The sequence below is a fragment of the Mixophyes fleayi genome, chromosome 10 (genome assembly GCF_038048845.1).
Source record: "Mixophyes fleayi isolate aMixFle1 chromosome 10, aMixFle1.hap1, whole genome shotgun sequence".
Lineage (NCBI taxonomy): Eukaryota > Metazoa > Chordata > Amphibia > Anura > Limnodynastidae > Mixophyes > Mixophyes fleayi.
In genome coordinates this window covers 12,682,635-12,695,247 of record NC_134411.1, presented here as the reverse complement: position 1 = coordinate 12,695,247, position 12,613 = coordinate 12,682,635, and the positions used below count along the sequence as shown (strand labels likewise).

General features: G+C 41.2%; 1 protein-coding gene across 1 annotated transcript; it reads left to right on the top strand.

Moving 5' to 3' along the window:
- The first annotated feature begins 5,192 nt into the window (after positions 1-5,192).
- LOC142103724 (interferon-induced transmembrane protein 1-like) lies at positions 5,193-10,463 on the top strand. The gene is made up of 2 exons (XM_075187868.1): positions 5,193-5,527; positions 9,599-10,463. Exons 1-2 carry the CDS (start codon positions 5,285-5,287, stop codon positions 9,794-9,796), a joined length of 441 nt encoding a protein of 146 aa, XP_075043969.1. The 5' UTR covers positions 5,193-5,284; the 3' UTR covers positions 9,797-10,463.
- The last annotated feature ends 2,150 nt before the right edge of the window (positions 10,464-12,613 follow it).

Here is a 12,613-nt window from a genome sequence, read left to right as displayed (position 1 = left end):
GAAGTATGGTCAAGCATGCAGGATTCGGTTTATCTTGACACATTTGCACAGGCAAGATGAGGCAATTATCAAATCAAGGTGGAGAATAAAAGTTGAGGACATAGTTGGGGTTTTTTGGTTGAGTTATAGGGGTCACAGCAGGGTTTTACGGTGGCTGACTACGGTTCCAGGCAGCGAAACCTAGCTTTGGCAGAAAAGCACTGCAGTCAGTGGCCACGGGGGGCACGAGTGTTGGCCAGGGGGATACCCCCCTTTGAAAGTGAGGCTAATATGCTCAATTCCACCCTTATGGGGGGTCCGGTAAGAAGCCAGGAGAAAGGGGGGTGGGATTGGACTGGAGGCGCCAGGGGGCATGGAAGCCTCCTTCCTATAGGTTGAGGTTAGGAGATGGAGATTGGGGGAAGTTATGAAAGGGGTATAGAGTTGAAGATCAGCAATGGAGTGGTGAAGCTGGGGTGTATTGAGTTGAGGTCAGAGATGTATGGAGGGGCAGTGTTCGTAAGATCCTTATAGGTGAGCAGCTTGAACTGAATTTTGAAAGTAATAGGGAACCAGTGCAGGGATTAGGGATTTACAGAGTGGGACAGTGGGAGAGGAGGATTAGTCTAGCCGCTGCATTCAGGATGGATTGTAGAGGGGAAATGTGGGCGAGGGGAATGTCAGTGAAAAGGCCTTTACAGTGGTGAAGGTGGGAAATAATGAGTGAGTGGACCAGGGTTTTGATTACTTTAGTATGCAAGTGAGAAAATAGTGCATATTATCTGCGGAAGAGGAGGTGGCAAAACTGCTAGAGGGACTGAATGTAAAGGATGAAGCTCAGGGCGGCATTAAGGGTGACACAGAGGAAGCATTTGTGGGAAACAGGAAAGAGAGTGAAATTCTTATCAGAGATGTGGGGAGGGGAAATGGCATTAACATGGGGAAAGATGATAAGCTCAGATTTGGACATGTTAAGTTTGAGAAAGTGTTGAGTCATCTAGGTGGAGATGGCAGTGTGGCAATTGGACACCCAGGATAGGAAAGAGGGTGAGTGCACGGGGGAGGAAAGGTAATATTGGGTGTATTGTAGAAGTGAAAGTGGAGGCTGAAGGAGCATATGAGTTCCCAGCGAGAGGAGGTGTAGGTAAAGAAAAGTAGAGAGCCAAGTACAGAGACTTGAGGAACACCAATAGAGAGAGGAAGAGAAGGGGAGTAAGATTCAGAAGTAGAGACACTGAAGGTGTAATCTGAGAGGATCAAGGAGAGGACAGTGTCACACAGGCCAAAAGAGTGAAGTGGGTCAAGGAGAACAAAGTAACTGACAGTGTCTAAAGTAGCAGAGAGGTCAAGGAGTATGGGAAGAGAGAAATGGCCCTTTGACTTAGCAAGAAGTAGGTATTTGGTCACTTTGATGAAGCTAGTTTTGATCCAGTGAATAGGGTGGAAGCCTGAGTGGAGAGGGTGATTGACAGAGTGTGCGGAGAGAAAGTCAGTCAAGGATTTTTGAAGCAAAGCGGAGCAGGAAAATAGGGTAGTAGTTGGAGAGAGGCAGGATCAAGAGAGAGTTTATTGAGAATACTGGACATAACAGCATTTTTGAAGGCAGAGATGAAGAAATTGGTGGAGAGGGAAAGGTTAAAGAGGAATTGGAGAAGCTTTTTAGAGTGCTGTGCTAAGAGGGCAAGATGTAGGTGAAAAGGAAGAGAGGAAAGTTAGGATCTCAATTACAGGAAGGAAGGAATTGGATGGGATGAGAGGAGAGGAGATGTTGTGACATGTTTTGGGGTGGCAAGTTTGTTTGGGGTGCCAAGGTTGGGATTTGGAGTGATGGAGACAAAAGTGGGTTGGCTGGGACTGCAGTATCAAGGGCATTAGAGAAAGTGGTGTTATAAAGAGATACAGTAGCATTAGGCCAAGGCTGAGAACAAATGGGAGCGACTAGGGTCAGGGCCATCTTTTCCATTGGGCACAATGGGCAGGTGGCCGGGGGCCTCACGGGCAAGGGGGCCCCATAGGCAAGGCTCTTAATAAGAATAAATAATCCTGCAAAAGAAAAACTTCAAGGGTCACTGAGCGAGTACATTTAAAAAAAGCAGTGCATGGGGGCACCTATATATATATATATATATATATATATATATATATATGTATATATAATATAATATATATAGGGGCCCGATGCACTGCTTTGCCCGGGGGCCCGTAATGTTGTTAAGATGGCCCTGACTAGGGTTTCTATAGAAGTTGAGAAAAGACCAGGGTTGAGGCAGATAAGGTGTAGCTGAGGGTGTGTGACTTTAGGCAGGCATAAAGGGGGTAGGAGCAGTGGCACATGCAGGGGGGGGTTCTGGTTCTCCTGAAACTCCTCCCCTCCGGGAACCAACGATACTGTACAGCAGCCGCGGCGCTGTCAAAGAAGCGCCCGCGGTAGTGCTGTATTGTAGTATAATACAGCACTGCCGCGGATGCTTCTTGACAGCGCTGCGGCTGCTGTAGAATTCAGACTCGCTGAAATGGAGCTCTTTTTTTTTCCGGGGGGGCGGAAACTCCCCCTTCTAAACCCTGCGTTCGCCCCTGAGGAGGTAGGGAGAGGAAGAAAGAAAGAAGATTGTGATCAGAACGGAGAAGACTGAATTGGAGAAGTTGAAGATGTCACAATGGTGGGAGAAAACAAGGTTGAGGGAGTGACCGTGTGGATGGGAGACAATGTTCACTGGAAAAGCCATGGGAGGAAATAAGCAGGTATATGAGGTGGAGGGTAGCAGGAACAGACAGGAGGATGTTGGATGTTGTCTTCCTTGCTTCCTTGTTTAACTCCTGTGTAATTATTACTATGCTAGATAAATCATAAAACACTAAACAGCTTAAACAGTTTATACAGATTGAATAGTTAGAGTACAAGCAGATGGGCAGTAAAACAGGGTAAAAAAAGACCCAAAACTACATTACCTCACTGGGGGCGGGGCCAAACGGCACGAGTCGCCCCCTTCAGCACTCCCCCCTACTCCTCTCTTCAGTGATCTCCTAGAGCAGGGTTGTCAGTTCATGCGGCCCAGCACGCCTGTAAATGTGGCCCAGAAGGAGTTTTGGTTGTGGCAAGGGGGCAGCACTGTTAATGGAAAAAAAAATCCTGCAAAAAAAAGAAAAGAAAATACTTACCTTGCGGTCACGCGGTAACGCCAGCTGGTACTCCGGCTCCCTCCCTTGTCTCCTCCTCCGTGCGGTGCTCGCAGTGAATGTCGGGCGTGATGTCATCACGCCCGACATCCATTGCGGAGCGCAGCACAGAGGAGTCACCCGCGCGAGAAGAACAATCAGCAGCACAGAATTGGAGAAAAGAAGAGAAGAGGACAGGAGAACAAGCCGATTAAAAGGTACGTTAAGGGGGATTTTTTTTATTATTTCAAGGGACGCTGACCAGTGAATAAAAGTCACCTGGTCCTGGAGCATCATGGACCTTATCTCCCTGCTACATACTTCTACTTGTAATACTAATGGGGCATTATATATTATTCTCTTTGGCCCATTATAAGTTGTTATTCCTTAACTAACATAGTGGTGTAATTAGCAAAACAGGTGACAATTTGGGGTCACAGTGATGTATATGTCAGGTACCGCAGGCCTGGTCAGGGCACCCTGATATACAATGACTGGCTTAAATGCACTCTATTGATATTGCATCGAAACAATACAGAAAATGATTATGGTATAATAACTAGAGAGGATTTTTTGAACAGGGCGATTGAAAGGTAAGTATAGGGGGATTTGAAAAAAAGTGATGATATATATATATATATATATGTATATATATATATCACTTTTTTTCTCATATATATATGTTAACTATGTTTTCTATGGTTTTTTGGATGATCAGCTATCGTTATTGTTAGTGTATCTTATGTGCGGCCCGAACCAACTCCTCGTCTTCAAATGTGGCCCAGGGAAGCTAAAAGGTTGGACACCCCTGTCCTAGAGGGAGCCAGACTAAGGGGCATATTTAACAAATCACGGTAGTGCACTATTGTGCACTTACCGTGGAATTAAAGTCCCGATGTGCCCTCCGCAAATTTATTAAAGGTGCATCGCAGCAGATATCATGGATATCTGCTGCTTTGCACTCCCGATCGTTTTTGCGAGCAGTCACCATTCAACAGAATGGTGACTGCTCTGGCCGCAATCTAACAAGTCCAGAATTTTTTTTTTTTCGGGAACTTGTCTTGATAATGTAAGCTGGCGTACATCATCCGAATTGAAGAAATCCACTGCTGTCAGCTCTGCTCCGAAGAGCAGAGCTGGACAGCGCATGTGTGGAGGCGCGCTCTCTCTGCAACGATAGTTGCAGAGACAGAGTGGGGACTTTGTGCGCATGTGCACTGCACATGCGCAATTGAAGGAGGAAGAGGAACGAAGAGGAGATCCCGAGACAGCGCATCCGAAGAGGGGAGTAAGTGTGATTTTTTCTATCATAGAAACAGCAGTTTTCGGAACTGCTGTTTCTGTGTTCCCTTTTTAATAAATTTGAGAAATAGTTCAATCCTTATCCTTGCGATAAGGATTGATAACTATTTCTCACTTTTGCCGATTAATGATAAATGTGCCCCCAAATTAGGGAAGTATTGAGGAATACCCTGCTCTTTTGTAAATGGCTCCATCTTGCTCCTCATAACATGTGCTTCGCTGGTCACAGAAGAGCATCTAGATTTCCAAATTGTATCTGCACTATTCTGCAGTTCACAATAAAAAAAAAAAGTTTATATGATATTGACACAGTTACTGATAGTTCAAAATAGTTGTCATTTTGTGCTTGAATGCATACATGTAGGCTGGACAAGTGCTTTACAGTCTAAACAGTTCTTTGTTCACTATAATACTTGTAATGTGTTTATTGAACTTGGTTAGGTCTTTTTATAGTCTGTAACATTTAAAACACAGCACATTTAATTGACTAATCTTTAAAACCTGGGCCTCTTCCTTGATATTAGGAGCAGTTGGAAACTAAGCATTAAAACGTGGGTATAGCCCCTCTGTTTATTTTCACCTGCTATTTTTCACTTTCACCTGCTTAATCCTTTTATTAACAATTTATTTGCGTTTTTCAGTATACTTATTTACATATTCAAATTGGAATTGTTTAATGGCTTTTTGTTGCATGCGGGAAACGAAACTAGTCTTTTCTGGGACACCAGGCTCCTCCTTTCCCTCCCACCAAATATCAGTTGTCCAGTCTCTCCCCCTGTTCCACATACACACATCTCCGCGAGCTCCACAGTGAAGCTGCGAAACTTTTCTTTGCTACATCGTAGTTATGGAAAATCGCGATTACGCCCGGGAGCTCAGCGCGCCACCTCTGTACAATGCCCGGGGCTATGAGCCACTTAAGGAAGAGATGGAATTTCGGAATACCCCAGGCCAGCAAATACAGACCACTGTAGTTACAATAATGCCAGAAGGTCCTCCTGTACGAGATCACATCATCTGGTCACTCTTCAACACCATATACTTGAATTTCTGCTGCCTAGGACTTTTTGCCCTCATATTCTCAGTTAAGGTAAGAGAGTGATTTCTTTTGTCCTGCACCAAAAATCTTTATAGTGTACTATATATAAAATTCTTTAAAGCTGCACCCTATTCATCTGAGTATAAACACTATCCAAAGAGGGTAGTGTCCCTTCCTAAGTTTTATTGTAAATTAGTATGTTCAGAGTGTTCTCATAATCTACATTATAGTATGCGTAAAACAAAGTACCTATTTCCATGTGCGTCACAGGCATATACAAAAAGTAGTTACTGAGCATACAAAGATCATGTGCTGACAGACTGTTTGCTTGTCCAATGTTTGTTTTTTCATCTGGGCTAGGGAATTGTATGTATTGTTTAGACCGGAGAGAGAGGGTCACAAAGGCAGACTTGAAATCTATTTTTTTTTTTTTTTTTTTTTTTATATCACCACTGCAACTCTACCTGAAGAGAGACGTATGTTGTATGTCTGCAAATTATGGACTTAAGGGTTTATATAGAGTTGGGCCATGTATGTTCATTTTCAATGCTGTGCATGTGCACCAAAAATGTATATGTATATAATTTTGTGCATCATTGTTTTGCATCTCCTTGGGCCTGGAGAGGTGGAATGGGGCTTGACAGGAGTTGGCAACTGTCTGAGTACAGTAAGAGTTTTCATGTATATGTGATACAAGTAGAAGTGGACACATGGTCAAATACTCCTTTTGTTGGTGTATTTTTTTGCGGTTGCTGGAGGGCTGTTTCAACAATACATTATCTTGCTGCTTTCATATTGACTCCTCTACCCTCTACTTAAATCATCAATGTCGCTACCTCGCCACTTCTGACTGGTTGCTTGCATATTAACCCCTCTAGCTGATGAATGTAAATCATTGGAGTTGCGGCTATATTATAAAGTCGCATCTGTCTAGTTACATTACTTGACATTTCCATTTGGATTACTACAGGAGAGAAGATTCCCATTTTATATTCAAGGGGAAAACAACAAATATTTGCATTTGATTAAATTTCTGTTTGTATTTAATTACATTTTATATTGAAATTGTGACTTCAACAATTATTAACTGTTAAGACAATATTGTCTCATGTATGTGACACATCATGACATTTTTATATTATATTGTGTAGAAATAGAATAATGTGACTTTAGCATTCAGTATTAACACTGTCAAGCAGTGGTGCTGGCCTGTACCTAGTTGTCTCCACTTCCCACCTGTACGCCACACTGATATATTGCCCCACATCTGTTAAACTGTCGTTGGCATTGTATGGTGCAGATGGTACGCTATATGCTTCCATCAGCTCCACTCGGGCATTAAGCAGGGGCAGATTGAGAAGCTAAATTGGTTCTGGAAAAATCACATATTTAACTCTGATTGAGGCCTCATGTATTCTGGTCCAAAACAACTGTAGGTGGGTTTACCGATAATAGAACTAGTATGTAGCGGTACAAGAACCACAGCGATACTTGATAAATAGGCTTCACCATACAAAGATCTTACTGCTATCAAATGTAGCATTATCACTGTCAGCAACAATTTGAAAAAGCCCTTTAATACATCAAGAGGGCTTTTAACTCTTTAGTAAATTGGCCTCTTAACAGTACTAAAATGTGGGTTTGAAAACGTGGAGATGTTGCCTATAGCAACCAATCAGATTCTAGCTGTTTTGTAGAATGTACTGAATAAATGCTAAGTCGAATCTGATTGGTGTCTATAGGCGACATCGCCACTCTTTCAAACCCACAGTTTAGTAAATATACCTCTTAGTGTATGCAAAATTTCCAGTGGAATCCCTGACAAGCAGTGTTTCAAATCCCCATTTGCACATGCACTAATTGGTTTTTCAGAATGGTAAAAATGACTCCTAATATAGCAAAAGTTTACTATTTTACCTGTCCTCCTTTACCACAAATATGTGGGGTTGGACATGGTGGTTCCTCTGTCCTTCCACGCAACTTCTGATTGGCAGCTCACAAATAAGGCAGTGAGGAGATGGGAAGCTAGTCGCGTTCTGCATCTTATGCCAGGTCTATGCAGTGCACAGGGTAGGTAGGCATGTAGATGTTTGGATGGGAACATATGTATCTATACAGCCACGCTGCCTGTCTAAGGCCACAGTCAGCGCTTGGCCCAGCCTATAAGATGCTGGACCAAATCATTGGATTTGGGACTGAGTCGGCACACCCCTGTTCCCAAGCGGCCCCCATTATATTATGGGGGCCATTGGCCTACGATAAATGAAGTGGTACGGCGTTCCATCAAATTATTAATGTTATGTCATACTGGCCTGTACCCCTTCACTTGCAAGCCACATCTCTATACTATCGCTAGGTGTATGTATAAACACTTGTTTCTGTCTGCTGGACAACTAGTGCAAATACATCCAGCTAAACACCGTAGTATCTTGATGTGTCCAAATCAACATATGCATGTAGATAGACATTCATAGCGCAAATGTGTAGACTTCTAAGTGAGCCCCTTAGGATATAGCTCTCCAATGTTTAAGGTAAGAGAGAATATTAGGCTTAAAGCGATTAGGTTTGTGCTTAACTCATTCTCTAAAAACACATAAGCTCATGCTAAACTAGTTTGCTGAGCCTTTTATTTTGATTACAGGAATATTGGTGTCTGTAACACACTTTTTTGAACAGCGTGATGCAGCAAAAACAATTAAGGCAAAGTGTGTTGTATTCATTTTTTTCAGTAAAAGAAGGCAGGACATTCTTCCTGTGTCTGCATACCTAGCTCTTTCCCCCTCCTTCTGCCCACTCGCACTGTATTTCTGATATACTCCACACTGTTCAACTTTTCTGCATAGAGAATGGGGGAATGGAGAAAACAAATCTCATTCCTGATATGGACTTTTGTAGAATTAATCCAAAAACGAAGTCTCTTCAGAATATGTTCCTTATTTATGTATGCGCAATACAGGCCATTCAATTCAAATAGAATAATGGTAATTTCACAATACCTTTGCAAGGCTTTTATTTCTTAAAACCACAAACTAATACGTAGATAAAAAGCATCATAAAATACTTTAGACCAATAATATCACTCCACATCTCAGGAACTATCAATATCTTCCCCTCGCCCCCCAGATATTGGCATTAATCCAAATTAATCTTGCCACATCTTATCAGGCGCTAATTTACTGTACCTTACTGTATGACAGCTTCCCTATTCCCTTAATATGTATAATGGAGGGCACATTTCCTTTAGATACTTTACTGCAATACTTTTTAGACATGTTTCTCCATACCTTAAGCAACATGTCTATAACACTAAAACAGCTTAATTTGTCAACATATATTTATGCACGTAGCTCTCTTAACTCTTAAGCATCCTAACTTTATTTTATAATCCGCTTTAATTCAACTTCCATTTGTGTGAATTGATTATCCATATCAGTTCCAATAAGACTGCAAGACATTTTTTGTTTTTTATATAGTGAAATTGTTTTACGTAAATAAGTAAGGTTGAGTCACAACGTGTTTCTTATATATAAACATAAACACATAGTCAAAATAGATAAAAGTACCTATCTTACTGTTTATTTCAGGTCTGAACAGGGCAGGAGTATTTAGTATTATATGTGAATGATGAAATTGACCCTAGTCTGTCTCCCTCTCTCCCTCTCTCCCTCTCTCCCTCTCTCCCTCTCTCCCTCTCTCCCTCTCTCCCTCTCTCCCTCTCTCCCTCTCTCCCTCTCTCCCTCTCTCCCTCTCTCCCTCTCTCCCTCTCTCCCTCTCTCCCTCTCTCCCTCTCTCCCTCTCTCCCTCTCTCCCTCTCTCCCTCTCTCCCTCTCTCCCTCTCTCCCTCTCTCCCTCTCTCCCTCTCTCCCTCTCTCCCTCTCTCCCTCTCTCCCTCTCTCCCTCTCTCCCTCTCTCCCTCTCTCCCTCTCTCCCTCTCTCCCTCTCTCCCTCTCTCCCTCTCTCCCTCTCTCCCTCTCTCCCTCTCTCCCTCTCCATTAGGGAATTTAGACTGTAAGCTCCAATGGGGAATGAGTTCTCTGTACAGCGCTGCGAAATAAGTGGTGCTATATAAATGATGATGATGATTAATTCAGTTTACTTATTATTTATTGTTCTCTCCCACAGTCCAGGGATAGAAAACTCCTGGGAGATAAGAGTGGCGCAACCAGCTATGGTTCCACAGCCCGTTCTCTAAACATTGCTGCCACTACGCTTTCCATCCTCACTGTGGTTATCACAATCATTATCGTCATTGTCAGAGTGGTAGCTGTGGTCGAAATGGTCCAGGAAGGCATGAACCAAGACAATGGTTTTGGAAAGTGAATGACTTCCAGGAGGAAGTGGGTACCTGTGTCTTCAACCTCTTCTATTTTTCATTTTGGCTCAATCCAAATGTGTTGTCTTGAGGCAGGACGCTTTCACTCGCCTTTTAATATATGTTCAGAAAAAACGACAATTGTATTATTTAAAAAAAAACCTTTCAGCATGTTACGCTTAATCAGTATAATTATTTAGAGATGTATATCGGTCATATAAAATGCTTTAAGTCTAAGGTGATTGTGTAAGTTTTTTTGAAAAATGTTGAGGTTTTCAAAATCAATAGATTATATATCTATAACAACTTTTAGTAAAAGTTGACTTATATAGAGATGATTACAATGTATCACTTGTAATGCCACTTCAGAGAGATTTCTGCTTCTTAATTATAAGTTGTTCAATGTAGACGTGACTATTTTGTATCGGCACATTAGGGTCACTTACTGTATTCACCTGACATGGAAAGCTAATTGGTGCCACTCAGCTGATACCCAGGTAGCAGCAATATTTGATTACGTAAAGCACATTTTTTATCCTTTGTAAGAGTGTTTATGTAATTTCTATCTAACTGGACTTTCTATAAATGGCCACCTGTCGAAACATTGTTTCCTTCATGTGATTATTGTGTTATTGTATAACATGACTATTCTCACAAATAAAAAATGTAAACTTGTTTGTGTTTCATTTTGTTCCATAGCAAGTCTTCAGTAAATGTATGCTATTCTATAACAATATACATTAATTATTATGGCACCAGCTTTGGGTGAACCAAAATAAGATGAGGGGTTCTGCTTGTAATCATAATTGTCCTACCCATAGCTGCTTGTTTGTGCTGTGTCCAGCATGAAACGAAGGGTAATGACAGTTGCTCAATTGTGTACATTCAATGCCTCAAAAACCTAAATGTATGAGCTTTGTTTCATACTAAGGTGCGTTTGACACCCAAAATCTACTAGAATTAATGGGGCAGGTGCCTCACATCACCATTCTGTCCTATTGGGGACTTTTTTTGTTCTGACTTCTAGGGCTAGATTTACTAAGCTGCAGGTTTGAAAAAGTGGGGATGTTGCCTATAGCAACCAATCAGATTCTAGCTGTCATTTTGTAAAAAGTACTAAATGAAAGCTAGAATCTGATTGGTTGCTATAGGCAACATCCCCACTTTTTCAAATCCGCAGCTTAGTAAATCTAGCCCCTAGTCTCCATTCTCCTCCTAACATCAGATGCAATCCTGTCCTCTAACATAACATGAGTTGACTGCACACCTAATCAGCATTTGTTGAGCTCTGTGAACATTCCCTTGATATGATTGGCCACACTGTGAAATATACTATTATCTAACGGGCAAATAAACAAAGTACATGCTCACAAGCAGAGATGAAGAGTGAGAAAAAAAAGCGCTATCAAGCACCTCTCTTAAATATTGTATTTGATACTAAGAACCATAGTAGGCCGGGGAGTGGAATGCACATCACTCAATCACAACAACTTTTCATTGCTCCTTGAGAGTGATGAGTTAAAAAAAAAAAAAAAAAAAAGACTAATAGCATTCAGTTTAGAACAAAAATTGTATTTTGTTTTGGGGCAAACAGATGCCACACAAAGATTAATGTAATAAGTTTTCTGAGAGTTTACTGAAACCCTATGTTTTGTGGACTTCATTTACGAGAGCTGCTGGGAAACTTTTACACTCTGGGCCTCATCAAGGAATGCAAAATGCATATAATGGACCTGATTCATTAAGGAAACTAAAGCAAAAAGAGAAGTCTTCTGGAAAAGACCATGTTAGAATGCAAGGGGTGCAAATTAGTTTATTATTTTTTCATAAGATTAATACTGGCTGTTTTATCATGTGGCACACAAATACTTTATAGCTTTATTTGTACACTGGAATCTAACGTTGATCTAGGACATGTTCTAGCCCAACTATAAATCTGCCATCACATTTTAAATTTACCTCCTCCAATTCAACATGGTTTTGCAAAGATACTCATTTTTTTTGCTTTCCTTAATGAATCAGGCCCAATGTACACTTTTTTTTGTTTGTTTGTTTGTTTTTTTTAATAAAATGCATGTACATTGGAGAAGAGGACAGGAGAACAAGGCGATTAAAAGGTATGTTAAGGGGCATTTTTTTTTTATTTCAAGGGACGCTGACCAATGAATAAAAGTCACCTGGTCCTGGAGCATCATGGACCTTATCTCCCTGCTACATACTTCTACTTGTAATACTAATGGGGCATTCTATATTATTCTCTTTGGCCCATTATAAGTTGTTATCCCTTAACTAACATAGAGGTGTAATTAGCAAAACAGGTCACAGTGAAGTATATGTCAGGTACCGCAGGCCTGGTCAGGGCACCCTGATATACAATGCCTGGCTTAAATGCACTTTATTGATATTGCATCAAAACAATACAAAAAGTGATTATAGTATAATAACTAGAGAGGATTTTTTGAACAGGGCAAGTGAAAGGTAAGTATAGGGGGATTTGAAAAAAAAAAGATATATATATATATATATATCTCACTTTTTTTCTCATATATATATATGTTAACTATGTTTTCTATAGTTTTTTGGATGATCAGCTATCGTTATTGTTAGTGTATCTTATGTGCGGCCCAAACCAACTCGTCGTCTTCCAATGTGGCCCAGGGAAGCTAAAAGGTTGGACACCCCTGCACTAAATAAAGGATAGCTAGAATCTGATTGTTTTTTCAAACCCGCTGGAAAACTCTCAGCTTGATACATTTACTCCCTGCATTATAGCAAGCCATTTACACTCTTTTGTTATGAAAATTCAGGTAATGCTAAAAGGGTGC